Genomic DNA, 17507 nt, shown 5'->3' with positions numbered 1-17507 from the left:
AAACTGTCAATCACTGATACAAACGCCCACTGAACTCCAAAGCATAGAAAAAGCAGAGATTTGAACAAAAAAAATAAAAACTTCTACTAATTATTTTCCCACCAAACCATATGTAAATCTGCTCAGCACCTCCTGCTGTATAATAGGCTGCCCATAGATTTCACAGCATTTCCAAGCCGACAGGTTGGATTTAAAGGGGTTATCCAAGACTATTAAATTCCCCCCATATGCCCAGGCCCCTCACAATTAATATACTTACCTCGCTTCCCACGACGCTCCTGGTCCCCGCACATCCACTTCTCCCTATGCATGGATGAAAACATCCGGTGTCAGGGTGGAACAGCCAACGGCAGGCGGGGACAGGGACAAGCCTCCCTAGCGTCACCCACAATGCTAGGGAGGCTCATCCCCACCTGCCATTGGCTGCTCCCCCCCAACACCGGATGTTTTCATCCATGCATAGGGAGAAGCAACAGCAGTGGTGCGGGGACCGGAAGCGGCGTGGGGAGCGAGGCAAGTATATTCATTGTGAGGGGCCCAGGCGTTTGGGGGAATTTAATAGTCTTGGATAGCACCTTTTAACATTCAGTTTTTACTTATGTCATTTCCTATATCGTTTTTCCTAATGTATTTAAACCCGTAGAATTCCCTGGTAGTGATATCAGGCAACATGTTCAGCAATGTGGAGAGAACTGTATTCTTTTCTTACAGATTTTTCTCCATTTTTTTTAAGCCACAAATATCCAGGTCCTTGTATTCCAGCGGAAAAACAAATCTGTGCAGGTCAAAAGCTTTGCACAATCCTGGACGTTTCAGCATTTCTATTCATTGTAGTTCATAAACCACTTGGCTTACAGTCAACAGAGTAAGAAAGGGCTCCCTCCTGACTGGCTGAGCGCGGCCGCTTTTGGAGAAGTAGTCCAGACTCTGATGAAGGGCGAAGGATGCTTCTGACAGAACTCTGCTGACTTCCATTAGGGATCAGGTGCAGAAAGAAGATTCTCATTTGGCACACCTTTCCCAAATAGAGGACAGTGCCACTTGACAAATCAATAGAGACGCTGCAGCGCAGGGCGTCGGGAGAGAATGTCTCCTCGCACCCCTCCCGCCACAAAGGCCACGTGTGAGAGAAAACATAAGGGGCTGCTCGCAAACTGGGTTTTGTTATCTGCAATGGCTGGAGGTCAGCTTCAATGGCTAATGTGTAGCCAGATGCCGTGGACAAGTGTTTATTGAAGAGGAAAACGGGAGGAAGAGGATTACCCGATTTCACGATTATCCTTGTACTCGGGGGATTAAGTACCGAAATCTGCCCTAATCCCTTTAATCTGATAAGAGAAGAGGGAGTAAAATCACAGATCAGACACCAGTCTCTGCACCAGATGAGGTGAAAGAGTAGTGTAAATGTATTTCGATCAGCCCAGATGATTGCTCATTACCAGATCTGTGTTCGTGTTGAAGAAAACAAATGCTTTTGCTGAAAATCTTAGCGATGAACGAGCCCAGGGCAGCGGAGGCCGCGCAAGACGTTTCCTCAGCAACTGTCAAGGGCTGTGCTGAACACGCACAGAGCAAAGCTAACAACTGCTGGCACGCTCAGGGAAGCCGAGGAATGAATGACACCGAATGTCAAAGCACTATTTTGTAAGATCCATGTTCAGTACGGCATGGACAATGGGCTCATTCATCAACTTCACAGGGTCTGATATGGTCTACAATATAAATAAGTGTGCGGGCTGATGACATCACCGAACAACATAAATCACAGAGCCGCTATTCTGCCAGGGTGATCACGTCGTACTGAATCTCCTGCTGTAGGGCCGGCTCGGTTTCTGAAGTGTACACCGTCTGGGCCATTGCTGCATCTGCCACGGCTGAGAGACAAGAAAGCGGGTTATGGCTGCGTAATATGTGATACGTGTCTGGGCATACTGCAAGCACTGCTAACCTGTGACAGCAGAGTGGGCTGCAGCTTCAAGTTGTTCCTGAGTCAGAAGTTGTTGTGTGGGTGACATGGGCACAAAGTGGATCTGCAGAGCAGAGAAATCCAATCATTAATTAACACTTTGCCCTGAGCCCTGTTGCCTGTCCCTCAGTGACCTTCATTAGTAGATATGGCTCAATGAACCAGACAATACCCATTAGTACTTTAATAACATGGGAGGTCTTGTAGGACAGCGCTGGTCTAGGACGGTATATGGGAAAGATACTGAGATACCACAAGAGGACATTTAGTCACCTGGGGGTCTTGAATGAACGGTCCTCCTGGTTCATACTGAATGTGAGTAATTTGCCCGTCCTGAACCTAGAAAAAGATCACAGCAAATAGACAGCTAAAAACGTTATTTGTACCAAGGATCTAGGGAAAAAATTATTTTTTTTTTTAAATCCACCGACAGGGTGGTGATCCAGCGGGATGGCAAAGTTTAGTATAAGGCTGCTTTTGCAATGTCCATTGCAAGTTCGAAAGATTTCCTGACATTTCCATACAGTACATCTGTCATGGATGCCACAGCATATACAGTGGCATCCATAATGCAAAGACCTGCATGTTAAAAAACAATATACCATGCGTTACATATATTTACAGCATGCATCTGTATGGAATAGCACAGCGGACTGAGCTGTTCTATGCGGCATAAAAAAGGATCTATGTGGTATTCCAGCCGGACAGAGGCCAAAAGGATGCGATCTTGGTCTCAGATTCATGGCAGGGGCCCGTTCCCAGCACATACAGCAAATGGACATTGCAAAACGCAGTGTGTGAACAAGCCATATTGGGAAAAAGTAGAAGGCAGTAACCATATCAAGGGATGAACTGGAACAATACTGAAAGGCTAGTTTCACCGGGATTTTGGGTATAGAGCTGAGGACATGGGATGCTAGATGGCTGCTAGCACATCCGCAATACCCAGTCCCCATAGCTCTGTGTGCTTTTATTGTGTCAAAAAACTGATTTGATACATATGCAAATTAACCTGAGATGAGTCCTGTCCCTGACTCATGTCACGTACAGGACTCATCTCAGCGTAATTTGCATATGTATCAAATCGATTTTTTGACACAATAAAAGCACACAGAGCTATGGGGACTGGGTATTGCGGACGTGCTAACGGCCATCTAGCAACCCATGTCCTCAGCTCTATACACAAAATCCCGGTGACAGGTTCCCTTTAAGGGGGTTTCAGCTAGCGGGGTTGAAGTGGTTAATGACTATAACAGGACCCAGCAGGGATCCGGCCTGTTTCTGGCATTAGTGCTGGGATTCAGCCAAACAAAAACTGGTGTTTACGTGTGGTGGAATCCTGGCACTAATGACAGAAACAGGCCGGATCTCTGCCGGGTCCCATTATAGTCAAAGGGCTCCAGAGGGCAAAGGCAGGATCCATCTATGCCAGATACGATAAACTCCGGCAAGCTGTTCCTCTGCTAGAACAGCCTCTAGTGTGAAAGTAGCCTAATAGTCAGGACTAACCTGGTGAAAAGGTATGCATTTAGGTATAACCTGTGCTTTGGTATAGAACTATGACACAGGATACTTAGAGGACCTTGCACCACTCCTGACAGGCCTATTTTAATAGCTCTATGCATTCCCCATGTAATAACAATTCTGGAGCCTCTATTCCTATGTCTGTATGATGTGCCATTCCTCTAGTTTTTCTACTAGAAGTTCTGAATAAATTGCGATTAGCCATCAGTAAGAGTACAGAGGGGAGGTAACCAGTTGGGGGCGTGTACCTGCACAGTCTGAAAATGGCAGCACTGATTGGATAGAGTGAGTCTGTGCAGGTACACACCCCTAACTGGTTACTTCCCCTCTGTACCCCTTACTGAAGGCCAATAGCAATTCATTCATACCTTCTAGTATAAATAACAGAGAAATAGCACATCATACAGACATAAGAATAGAGGCTCCAGAATTGTTATTACATGGGGATGCATGGAGCTATTAAAACAGGAATGTCAGGAGTGGTGAAAGGTCCTCCTTAAGGGAGTTTTTGAGATTAGAGAAAGCTATTTTTTTGCCCCCCCCAGAAACAGCACCATATGGACTTCATCTGAAATGACAGCTCAGCTACATTTACCTGAATGTAGCTGAGCTGCAATACCAAACACACCCTGCGGTGGCACTGTAATTTTTATTTTATTTTTGAAAAACAATGTAAAAGCAGTCTTTTTAAAGGAAATCTCTCAGTAGGGTTCTGCTGCTCTGAGGGAGGCATAAACTGACGACAGATCCCATAAGCACAATGCTTTGTCACTTCCTTGAATTCACCCAGTTGTTTTGCTAAAATCTGTATTGAACAGCTGCCGAGCCAGCGGAGTGCTAGACAATACAGAGCATGGCCAGGGAGTCCTCATATTGAAGAGTTCCCTGACCCCCACCACTGATTGTTATAGGAAGGGGGCTGTCCGTCAGTGGCAGGAAGAGAGGAAAGCTCATGAATGAGGGGACTCCAGCACTTGCAGTGTATGGAGCGGACTCCAGTGCTCGGCTCGCTGCTCAATACAGGTTTTAGCATAATGATTAGGCCAATTAAAGTAAGTGACCCAGCAATTTGCTAAGGGTATGTGTCACCAGTATATGCTGCCTCAGAGAGGACACCATAAAATGAGCGACAGATTCCCTGTAGTCAAAAGTAGATAATTACTTGAATAAGCAGTGTTGGATGGAAAACACCATCGGGTCATTTAGTAAACAGAAATACGCCTATATTAGGCGTATTTCTGGCGCAGATTGCGGTGCAAAGGTCCTTTGGGTCCTTTTCCCCGCTCACGCCAGGACTAAAAAAGTGGGCGGGGAAGGGGAGGAACCGGCTGGCCCTCCTCATTTACCATTTAAGCGTAGAAAATGGTCTAAACGTTAGACAGCTAGGCAGCTGTGTTACATTTAGAAGTGGCGGAGGATCTGCCGCAGTTGTGTGAAGGCCGGTGCCTCTACATAACTGTGGTGGATTCACCACCAATGCAGGGCTTTGTTGTCACACTAAATATCACTGGTATTATTCACAATAATACCGTGATTAAAAAAAACACAAGATGTTAAGCAGCTTCAAAACTTACCTGAATATGGTGACCTTCAGGGAGCACAACATATTCCTGGGGAATCAAGTGCGGGACTCCATCTTGAGAAATGATGTATTGTACCTACAGAGAGGAATAACGGCAGCAAAGTCTGTGAGATGACCTCATGACGTTAAATACAGATCAATGGAAAACTCTGACATCATAGGATATTTAATTGTGTATTCATTGCATTCCCTTCATTTTTTATGCTAAAGCTCCGTACTGTACACTGAGGAAGGAAGGGAGGCCCAAATCTGCTCTACATCTTCAGCATTTTATCTTAACAGCAATTGGCCGGCCCTGTTTGTGACCGATTATGAAGGTGGTATGGACATATGGATATCACAGACAGGGTCCCCTGCTTGAAATCCTCATTTATGACCCAGAATGAACTCTAAGTGCAGCTTTCATTGTGAGAAAATCATGGTTGTAATTATAGCCATAGCATTTACTAGGAGGCCTAGAGGTTTGGAGGGCCCTATCAGATGAAAGTACATTGTACCTTTTGGGGCCAATAACAATATGGTGGCTTTTTGCTATAATGTGGGTTTTCCGATATTTGAGCGGTCATGCATACCTTTATTTTTTGCTACTTATGCTGCTGTTTTAATTTTGTTACACTAGGTCAGTGGTGGTGAACCTATGGCACGGGTGCCAGAGGTGGCCCTCAGAGCCCTCTCTGTGGGCACCCACGCCCTGGAAAAAGTATAAGGCGTACCAATATGCCTTTTCCCGCCATTCATCAGTGCAGGGCGCACTATGAACGGCACATTTAATGTAGGCAGGCTATTATAGCTAAATGTTAACGTACATGAAGGATATACTGCACTAGTATTCAGGTTAAATTGCCGATAATTATGTGGGTTTTCGGTTACACTTTGGCACTCAGTCTGTAAAAGGCTCGCCATCACTGCACTAAGCGATGAGGCCCCACCTTATTTTGCTATGGGGCCCTATGAATTATAGTCACCCCACTGGGAGAACTTGATGCCCTTGTATTACTATCATCCATCTGAATGTATAACTAGCAGTGGTTTGCTAGAGGTGCTGGATAAGACATCCAGACGAGTAGTATTCTGATCTGCTCCACAGCAGCATAGTGTCATCTCAAACCGTCCATATTGTAGTAAACCTAAGTTAAGAAATTACCTGATTATCCGCTGTTACCAGTTGCTGTAGGGTCTGTCCATCTGCAGTTGTAATTTCTTGAATGTAAGCTGTATCCTCCTTAAGAAAAAAAAATAATAATGATTTTAAGACTTGGTATCAAGGAAAACAACCAGGAAAACACATGAAAGCATTATGCATACTCTAACCTGGTTGCTCACAGTTTCCTCCTGAGCCAGGAATATGTGCTCCTCATCCAGGCCTGGGACAGATGTGAGTTCTGCAGAAAAAGTGACAAAGCTCGAACTATCTGAATCTTTCAATACCAATATTTTTTTCATTAAATGAGTGGAGCAACTGAGCTTTTTATGCTCTTATGCTCCCCCTTGCCCTGCTGTTTCTTTACTTTTGGACATTGCTAGGCAGAGGATGGATGGTCTTCAGCGCTGCCCTAGCCTGTAAAACAAGCTAGGGCAGCGCTAAAGACCGCCCATTAGTGCCGATGACGACACAGGGCTCACTGCTAGGCGGAAGCCTCTGCCTAGCTTACCCAGGCAGAGCCCGGTATGTTATCGGATCTCAAGAAAATTCTCTTGCCCTGTACGATTCAGGGCAGGGCAAGGTGGAGAATCGGAAAGTGAAAAGCTCAGATGCTCCATTCATTTATGGTGAAGGAGTGCAGATCGGGTTGGGTCTGGATTCAGGCCTGAACCTGGACAACCACTTTAAGAGGCTGCTTAATTGTGCATTATACAGATGTCCAGGATTCGAAGAATGGGTCTAATTTCTTCTTTGACCATGGCTGTGTCTAGTTTTGTAGGTCAGTCCTACTAACTTGAATGTGGATGAGCTGTAATATCAGTGACAGCCCACAGACAAGAGTGGCTCCAATTCTGTAACAAAAATCTTGCTTCCCTGCCCTTTAAATCCCTTGTGAGAAAAGTCCATTACGAAGGTTTGATTCTGTCCTTACACTCACCTGTTCGCTGGGACTGCTCTATGGTTGCTCCAGTGTGAAGCCTTTCGATGTGGAATTTTAGGTGACCTTTCCGATTAAATCTGAAAGAAATCGGAAACATTGAATGCCCCAGCTTTATTCAAACAGGTGTATATTACATGAACAACAGGGCTCCCTTGTAAGACATAACTTTACCGGGAATCACACATCATCGGTGACACGAGGATAGAGCGGAAAAGGGGGAAAGGAATGTGCATAAACAAACACTACAAGGAGAGGATGTGACAAAGCTCCCATTCCTACCTCTGTCCACACAAGTGACATGAGTGCGGCCTGTGGTTGGTGTGTGTCATTGCATGTCTGCTTAGATCTTTCTTATTCCTGGAGGCAAAACTGCATTGATTGCAGCGGTGAGGCCGGAGATCAGAGTGAAGTGTCATGTGATCCTAGCAGGAAGTCCAACAAATCCAAGAAAGTCAGCAAATTTCCAGCTGAAAATATAAATGGAACAAGAAGAAAGGACAGGACGAGGGGGGAGTACGGTCCGAATGTCTTACCCTGACGTCAGCCCATGTTTCAGAAAAGAAATTCCCACAGTCTGGACATTTAAATCCATTGCCGCCTTCAACGTGAGCTCTTTTGTGGCTCTCCATTTCTGCACGACCCAGAAGGATGAATTACAAATTTTACAGGAAAATTTTTTTGTGGTAGGCATCGGCTGACTGGAGGCAACCTAATCAAAAAGACATGTTTATAACGAGAAATATAACTGAAAAAAGATGTACCATATTTTTCATTTTATAAGATGCACTTTTTTCCCTAAAAGTAGGGGGAGAGCGTCAGTGCATCCTATAGGGCTAATACTAATGAGCGCTTCCACTATAAAGCATTCATTAGTACTGTAAGACTGGAACGCAGTGAATGTAGCACTGCTAGCACTGGTATAACTCACTGCTCCCTGCTTTTCTTCAGGCACTGCGTCCTGACTGTATACAGCGCCAGGACGTAGTGCAGTCCGACATCAGGTCTCAGTGCAGTGCTGCAGGAGGAGTGCACGGGATCTCCCAAGAAGCAGCACCGTCTGAAGTAGGAAAGGGAAGTTGTTTTATTTATTTTTGGTCTGATGAAGATGGGGGGGGGGGTCTGACCTGAGGTCTCATGAAGATTGAGGGAGGAGGGGGGGTCTGACCTGAGGTCTCATGAAGATTCAGGGTTTGATCTGACGTCTGATGAAGGTTGGGGTCAGATTTTGGGGTCTGAAGATTGGGGGCTTGATAAAAAATGTTATATTTTTTTTTCTTATTTTCCTCCTCTAAAACCTAGTTGCGTCTTCAAGGGGTTATCCCATCTTAGACAATGGGGGCATATTGCTAGGATATGCCCCCATTGTCTGATCGGTGCAAGTCCCACCTCTGTAACCCGCATCTACAAGGAGAACGGAGCCGGGGAGAGTTGTGGCTGGAGGACCCTGGGTTTCCCGGGGTCCATCCACCACCAGGCGCAGCTCCCCGCCTCTCCCACTGATGTGAATGGGAGCGCACCGCGCATGCGCGGCCACCGCTCCCATTCATTTTTATGGGGCCGATGGAAGTAGCCAAGCGCTGGCGGTTCCATAGAAATGAATGGAGGGCGGCTGCGCATGCGCAGTGCACCCTCCTCAAGCTTCTCTGCTCCTTTCTCCTTGTAGGTGCGGTTCCCAGAGGTGGGACCCGCACCCATCAGACAATGGGGACATATCCTAGCGATTGTCTAAGATGGGATAACCCCTTTAATGTCTTTTGTGCGTCTTATAAAACAAAAAATATGGTACTTTAATGATTTAGTATCGAGTCTCACTTGTGGATGTTGTGCCTTGTTTAGCATCTGTACAGTGTTCTTGTCTTTCCCACTCTCTGCCAACAGTGTATGAGGAGATCTAGGAGGCACATCATTTTCACTAAAATCCAAGAAGAATGTGTGTTACCATCACCTACATTCATATCATAATATATTCCCACAGGACACATCTTCAACCTCTGGCATACCTGCACAATGGGGCCTGCATGTTGTCTGCATTTATAAGGCTGTATTCTGCAGTGGTGAAGGCTGTATTGATGGTGATCTGCTGTACTGTACCCTCGTAGCCTGCCTCAGGCATGCCAGTCTCTTCATAAGCAGCCTCTTGCACTTCTGTCACTTGTCTCTCATCCATATGCAAAGTAAGAACCTGAGCCATGTGTGGCTCCTGAGATGAAGTTTCAGATTCTTGACCATCAATGCACGGTGCAGATTTTACTACAGCCACCTACAGAAATAAGACAGAGGACCTCATAAAAACTGTCACACTACTTATACTATCCAGCCTTCTTATATGTGAGGACTACATCCAAAATGCTGCCCCTTCTCTGTATGTTAACATACTTGTAATGCTCCTCCTGGACCATCTCTTTGGGCGCTCATGTTCAGAAGCAGATCTAGAGCTGCCTGAGTTGCAAGTTCATCACCTTCTCCGCCTACAAGAAAAAAAATAACAATTAATGATTTGATTTCTGCCTCATCTCCATTCTTTTAATTTTTAACCAATGCAGCAAGAAAACAAACAATACATACGTCTCACCTTGCTCATATATGATAGTGGCACCTTCTAGTGTGTTCTGCGTCTGCCCTCCTTCTTGGGTGGGTTGGTGAAGCATATGATAGGTAAGCTCTCTGGGAGGATTCTTTATGACAATATGAAAATACCCAATTAGGAAAACTACTTTTTGATGTCCTACCATGACTTTTATCCCCATCAAATCTCTTTGCATTACCAGATTTACACTGCAACAATAACTGCCCAATACTGTTAACTTTTCTTCTTCAAAGGGCCCCTAACAGGCATCAACCTTATGGGGGAGATTTGGTTCTATGGACTTTTTGAAGTGACAACTGAACAAAATTGACAAATACACACACACTGACTAATAGATTCAATGGAGCAGTGCAAAACCTGGTCTCATTCAAGCTTCTCCCCTTCACCATGCAGATCTTTCCATCCTGAATGCTGCTCATCTTTCTGCCCCACTGCTACACTAAGGCTTCTGCCCTCTGCCGGCCACGGCACTGGTTGACCATCCACCATAGATTACAATTCAAACTCATCTCTCACCCACAAAGCTTCCCGCAGTGCTGCACCCTCTACATCTCCATCTACCACCCTACAAGCGCTCTTCCTTCTGCCAAATGACTTTCCACCAACAACCTTCATAATCCGAACTTCCCACTTGCATCTCTAAAACGCCTCTCTGGCTGCGGTGGCAGTTCTCTGGGATGTGCTACCCCAGACAATAGGATTCATTCCCAACATTCACAGCTTTAAAGGCAATCTTTCAATAATAAATTCACTGATAAGGCATAGTGCCTTGTAGGGCTAGCTCAGCTGAAAGCAATGGTACTTTTCACTTAGAAATCCACTGTAGAAAAAAAGTACTTTTAATCCATATGCAAATGAGCAGTTAAGTGCAACAAGGGTCGGCCCACTACCGATTCCTCTCCTATGCCTTCCCTCTACTTCTTGACTGACAAAGCCAGGCGAGATGACTATGTAGGAACCTGGCTCTGTCAATCGGAAAGGAGATGGAGAGGCCGGCAGAAGAAACAGGAGGAACAAGAATGCACTCACTCAGTGACTTGGGCCCTCCCTCATTGCACTTAACTACTCATTTGCATATGTATTAAAAGCACCTTTTCTCCAGAATGAAGCATCAGCTTGCCAGGTGAAAGATAGCTAAGCTAGCCTTACTTGGTTTAACAGTGGAGGTCCTGGTGACAAATCCCCTTTATGTGTGCTCTAAAAACACATTTTTGACAGGCCTATCATACACTTCATAATCTAACTCTTCTCTTTAATCTAACCCTTCTTCAATATTCCTCAGAACCGGATTCCTTTATTCAACAGTATCTTCCCCCCCCCCACATGCTCAGTTCCATCCTTCAAATGTCACCAGCCAAATCTACTGTTATAAGCTGTGACAGTTACATGGAAAAAGCTGCAGCACAAGGGTCCATTCACACGCCCCCAATTTCGTTACGCATTTTGCGGAACAGAATTGCGGACCCATTCATTTCCATCGTGCTGCCCGGATCCGGAATTGCGAATCCGCACTTCCGGGTCCGCAATTCTGTTCCCCCAAAAAATAGAACATGTCCTATTCTTGCGGAACGCACATTACCGGTGACCGTGTTTTGCGGATCCATGGATCCGCAAAACACACGGACGTGTGAATGGACCCTAAAAGACACACCCTCTGAGAAAGGACATGCCCCCTGAGCTGTCAGCCTGAAAAGAATCTAGCACAGCTTTTGATTAACCATCACTCCTATTCTTTATATTGCTGATTAGTTTGTTATTCTGTAGTATCTGACGGCTGTATATGTAGCCAATGATTGTACAGCGCTACAGAATTTGTTGGCGTTATTAGGCTATTATTATATCTGCATTTACACCACTTTTCTCAAACATGTGATTGGTTTAAGTGCCATAATACTGTAACGTAGTGATGCCAAGCATCAAACACATAAAATTACATTAAGCGTTCAATCACACCCTGCTCTGGGCACTCAATATGGTCAAAATGGACCAAGTAAATGTAGATGCCACAGAAGTTTTTTCTGGATGTGAGGCTGCACATTTGGAGATCATATTGTCCCCCGTCACCAGGTCATGTAGACACAAACATTGAATAATAACCTGCAGTTTATTGACTTCTGCTTCATCTGTATGGGCTGCATGGGCTGCTGGTTGCTCATGCTGCTGTTTGAGCTGTTCAATCTGTTGAGGAGAAAAAAAGGGCCGCCGTCGGCACGGCGCTTCTTCTGGGTGCCGCTGCAGCCACTCTTGGTACAGTAGTGTATGTCGACATTTAACGTGCAGACGCAGGTTCTTCTTGTGCTTTGTGGTGAAGTGGCAATACTCACAGGCAAAAGGCTTTCCGGCTATGGGAACATGAATGAAAACCATCACCTTTCATGATACGTTCATCCTATGGAATAGTCTCTAACACAGACTGCTCTGCTTACCTGCATGTTTGGTTGCCTGGTGAGTGAGCAGGAAGTCCTGCCGGAAAGTATGGTATGTGCACTGATTGCATTTAAAGGGCTTGTCATTCATATGAGTGAGCTGGTGATTCAGGAGCTGCTTTCGGTCTTCACACATGTAATCACAAAACTCACATTTATACCTGCAAAAGAAACATTAGATTTAGGAAACGTCGCTGGGTAATGACAATTTTTTAGACAATATTACAAATTAAGCTTCTAGGTATTTTGTATCCAATTGCCAGGAAGTGCTGTATTTTTCGCTTTATAAGATGTGCTTGGCAATAAGACACACCTAGGTTTTAGAGGTGGAAAATCAGAAATGTTTTTTTTTTCATCAGACCTCAGATCAGACTACCAATCTTCATTAGACCCCCAAATCAGACCCCTAATCTTTATTAGACCTCAGATCAGACCACCAATCTTCATTGGACTCCCAATCTTCATCAGACCTCTGATCAGACCCCCCCCCCCCATCAGACTACCAATCTGTATCAGACCTCTGATCAGACTCCCCAATGCTCATCAATTTAGACATAAAATAAATAAATGAACTCACCTCTCCTGCTCCAGACCATGCGCTCTTCCTGCACTCACCACTCCCTGGTCTTCTTCCAGCGCCACGCTGCACTGTGACTTGATGTCGCACAGCGTCAAGTCCTAGTGCACACTTATGTACATGTCCTGATGCTGTACAGTCAGGACACAGTACCGACCAGGGAGCGGCGAGTGCAGCCAGTGCTACAGTCACTGCTCTCCGCCCCTTCTGCATACTAAAGGGGTTGTCCGTTCTTACTCTCTGGTGTGATCTGATATCAGGCACCCAGCTAGTATCGTGCATTTGTCCTATTCCAATTAATGGACCTCAGCACAATACTCGCTGGGTTGTCGGAGGGTTGCCCTGACAACTGTCGTACATAATGCTCCTATACACGGGCTGACACAGCATGCGATTTTTGGAAATGAACCATGGGATCCCTATAAATTGCCCGCTGGCTACAGGAGGTGGACAAATGATCATTCACCCATGTGAAGGGGTGTTTGATAAATTGGTTTAAATTTAGCGTTTACTCGTTGGTAACGCACTATTATGAGCCTTTTCAGTACTGTGTGTGTCCGACAGATGTCTTAGTAATAAGAGGTCGGGCGGCTTTCTATCCAACATACCTCACAATTTCATGGGATCTCCAGGTGCCTTCTCAATGGCAAAGCTGCCAGGTATTGGCAGACAAAGATCAGCTCTGCCCATGAATAATATCACCACTGGTGGCGGTTTTCACTTGCAAAGGTAAAATGCATAGTAAAAAAATATATAAATAATAACATAAAACAGGAGAAGAAAAATAAAAACAAAAAAAACCACCCAATACCTGATAGTCGCCAATGGGTTAACAGACAGCACGACCAGAAAATCATTAATGAATTAATAATCTCAGTAAGTAATTCCATTTTCCAGTTCCCGTTTAATACATGATCTCCCATGTGTACAAAAATAACAGAGCTGGTCCACGGTTATTATGAGAACGAAGTAACAGGGATCTGCGAAACGCTGAATTTACCAAATCAAAATCGCAAAGATGATCTGACATGGACAGCAAAAAACAACGGAAAGATCAATACAATCCAACGCTAATGACAAACAAAATGAATGTATAAACAGCCACTCAAATATGGTCAATCTATATTAAGAATAACTGAATCCAAGGTCATGTGCACATGAGGAAGATTTCTAAATAAAATCAGAAAAATATAGCGCCTGGAGACAGGAAATCAATGCATTTAATATAAGGGAGTATTAAAAGGCCGATCCTTTTCATTATAAAGTAGTTAATGATCCATTAAAGAAATGGCCACATCTCAAAAATCACATTAAATAAGCTATAACAAAACACAAAATCAATAAAAGTGACCTTGTGGCGAAAAAAATAATAAAAAAAACCATACCGAATAACAAATAAGAATCATAATGAGGCTTCCAATGGGGGGGCCAAACAAATTACAGCTGTAAAGTATAGAGGGAAATCAGATATAGTGCGCTACTGAATGGGAAAAAATGAGAAAGCAGTATGGGGGGGTGCAGACTAATCAGAGTAATAGGTAGGAGGTAAAAAGAAAACCATAAAACAGGCAAAAAGGATGTCCAAAAATCCAGTTTCCACTACTAACGGCGGTATTGTAAGTGTTAATGATGTGCATAAGGCTAGCAGCATGAGCAATGCCAGAGCAAATAACTAATAATGAAGAAAATGGAGGGTTATTAACTAAGAAAGGGCAATCAAGCCTTAATTAGCTTTCATCAATCAAAGGCAAGCCTAGCAGTGAAAGCTAACGGAGGAGTGGTTGCTGGGGGTACTACACGCGGGCACCAGTATAATTCACCTAATCCTCTATGCCTTTCTGAGGCAAGATGAATGGAAATATACAGAGCTGCGGGCGCACTGCCTGCATTATTATGGTCCTGATTGGGTCCGTACAGTAAAAGAGGTTTTTTAATCTAAACTAAAGTCGGCCATACACATACGTTTGAGACTTATCCTCTGAATATCATTCAAAGATGGGAATAAGATTAGAATACCTCTTTAAAGTTATGCCATGGCTGTGGTAACCTGTGATCTTCACATCACCAACACTTCCTGTTCCTTCAAAGTCTTCAAAAACCACCCAAGATGCAAAGTTTGAATTCACTGATATTTTTTTTAAATTACGGTACTATGAAAATTACTTTAAAAAAAACTTCAGATGTTACTAATGTTTGCAGCAGCCGTTACTCATTAACGGTGGTTCCACCTTAGGAGCTAACAACCCCAATTCTCCTAATGTATGTCCAATAAAAAAAAAATATATGAAAAGTCCACAGTTGTGCTGTGCCTGCTCCACTGTCCCATTCCCACCCACTTCTGGTCTCCGCAAGCGACTTCCTGGGACTATAAGGACCACAACCCGCCAAGAATGGGGAAGTGGTGAAGACATTGAGGGGTCATGGACAGGTGAGTTTTTTTTTTAATGAGGCTCATGTTACGAGCGGTGACGTTATTAGCCCCTGGACCGAACAACTATATTTTAATCATGTTCAAATGCTACTGACACCTTTGAAAATTGGAGGAAAATATTTTTATATTTTTGTTAATGTTTAGCTTGAATTCAAAGTTGCGCAGTTTCAGGCTGCAATCTTCATTGCTTCTTTCATTTTGAGACACCCCCCCACCTCCCTCTTCAAACTGCTCCTATGTTCAGACATACAGGTCCTTCTCAGAAAATTAGCATATTGTGATAAAGTTCATTATTTTCTGTAATGTACTGATAAACATTAGACTTTCATATATTTTAGATTCATTACACACCAACTGAAGTAGTTCAAGCCTTTTATTGTTTTAATATTGATGATTTTGGCATACAGCTCATGAAAACCCAAATTTCCTATCTAAAAAAATTTGCATATTTCATCCTACCAATAAAAGAAAAGTGTTTTTAATACAAAAAAAGTCAACCTTCAAATAATTATGTTCAGTTCTGCACTCAATACTTGGTCGGGAATCCTTTTGCAGAAATGACTGCTTCAATGCGGCGTGGCATGGAGGCAATCAGCCTGTGGCACTGCTGAGGTGTTATGGAGGCCCAGGATAGGCCCGATAGCGGCCTTAAGCTCATACAGAGTGTTGGGTCTTGCGTCTCTCAACTTTCTCTTCCCAATATCCCACAGATTCTCTATGGGGTTCAGGTCAGGAGAGTTGGCAGGCCAATTGAGCACAGTAATACCATGGTCCGTAAACCATTTACCAGTGGTTTTGGCACTGTGAGCAGGTGCCAGGTCGTGCTGAAAAATGAAATCTTCATCTCCATAAAGCTTTTCAGCAGATGGAAGCATGAAGTGCTCCAAAATCTCCTGATAGCTAGCTGCATTGACCCTGCCCTTGATAAAACACAGTGGACCAACACCAGCAGCTGACATGGCACCCCAGACCATCACTGACTGTGGGTACTTGACACGGGACTTCAGGCATTTTGGCATTTCCCTCTCCCCAGTCTTCCTCCAGACTCTGGCACCTTGATTTCCGAATGACATGCAAAATTTGCTTTCATCCGAAAAAAGTACTTTGGACCACTGAGCAACAGTCCAGTGCTGCTTCTCTGTAGCCCAGGTCAGGCGCTTCTGCCGCTGTTTCTGGTTCAAAAGTGGCTTGACCTGGGGAATGCGGCACCTGTAACCTGTACACGGTGGCTCTGGATGTTTCTACTCCAGACTCAGTCCACTGCTTCCGCAGGTCCCCCAAGGTCTGGAATCGGTCCTTCTCCACAATCTTCCTCAGGGTCCGGTCACCTCTTCTCGTTGTGCAGCGTTTTCTGCCACACTTTTTCCTTCCCACAGACTTCCCACTGAGGTGCCTTGATACAGCACTCTGGGAACAGCCTATTCGTTCAGAAATTTCTTTCTGTGTCTTACCCTCTTGCTTGAGGGTGTCAATGATGGCCTTCTAAACAGCAGTCAGGTCGGCAGTCTTACCCATGATTGCGGTTTTGAGTAATGAACCAGGCTGGGAGTTTTTAAAAGCCTCAGGAATCTTTTGCAGGTGTTTAGAGTTAATTAGTTGATTCAGATGATTAGGTTAATAGCTCGTTTAGAGAACCTTTTCATGATATGCTAATTTTTTTAGATAGGAATTTTGGGTTTTCATGAGCTGTATGCCAAAATCATCAATATTAAAACAATAAAAGGCTTGAACTACTTCAGTTGTGTGTAATGAATCTAAAATATATGAAAGTCTAATGTTTATCAGTACATTACAGAAAATAATGAACTTTATCACAATATGCTAATTTTTTTAGAAGGACCTGTATGTCATGTGGATGTGTCCCTGCCAGTTAATACATGCTGGATCTGTGTGTCCAAGATGCTGCTGCCTTCCCTAGCTCTCATGTACTAGGACATCTCCATTCCAGTACTGCGTCCCCCTTATACAGCTCAAGAGGGATCTCCTTTCCCTTGTGCTGATGCAGAAGGACGTGTGATTTCTTCCCCCTCTTTAGAACCTGCTGTGGGGGATCTCCTTTTTCTTTACACTAAATCATCAGCCTGTGTGATTCACTCATCCTTCCTACAGATCACCTTGTCTGTGCTTTCGTCCTTAACCACACAACCTGTCTGAGTTGCCCTCCCTGATGACTTGGATACTCCCACCCTCTCCACACCTTGATCTGTAGAGTACAAATCTCCTTCTCTTTCCTTTTGCAACTGGTTTAGTATGGCTAAAACATATTATCCTGTTTAATAAAGCAATGAAACTGCCTTGACTTGGTCTTCAGCCTCATTCACAAGTCAGTG

General features: G+C 44.3%; 1 protein-coding gene across 1 annotated transcript in view; it reads right to left on the bottom strand.

The window, feature by feature from the left end:
* Positions 1-736: 736 nt before the first annotated feature.
* The window catches only part of LOC122923788 (zinc finger protein 335-like), a gene marked incomplete at its 5' end in the record, with an annotated part of 40323 nt that continues 23552 nt past the window's right edge, over positions 737-17507 (bottom strand). Inside the window, 16 exon segments of the mRNA XM_044274628.1 lie at positions 737-1874; positions 1949-2030; positions 2240-2305; positions 5065-5148; positions 6217-6294; positions 6384-6454; positions 7154-7233; positions 7436-7578; positions 7690-7799; positions 7802-7865; positions 8969-9068; positions 9157-9416; positions 9533-9624; positions 9729-9831; positions 11841-12085; positions 12170-12330. Coding sequence (XP_044130563.1) covers positions 1774-1874; positions 1949-2030; positions 2240-2305; positions 5065-5148; positions 6217-6294; positions 6384-6454; positions 7154-7233; positions 7436-7578; positions 7690-7799; positions 7802-7865; positions 8969-9068; positions 9157-9416; positions 9533-9624; positions 9729-9831; positions 11841-12085; positions 12170-12330 — 1840 coding nt within the window.

The sequence above is a fragment of the Bufo gargarizans genome, unplaced genomic scaffold, assembly GCF_014858855.1.
Source record: "Bufo gargarizans isolate SCDJY-AF-19 unplaced genomic scaffold, ASM1485885v1 original_scaffold_1920_pilon, whole genome shotgun sequence".
In the NCBI taxonomy this organism is placed as follows: Eukaryota; Metazoa; Chordata; class Amphibia; order Anura; family Bufonidae; genus Bufo; species Bufo gargarizans.
The sequence above is the reverse complement of the archived record's forward strand: the minus strand, read 5'-3'. Positions and strand labels throughout refer to the sequence as shown.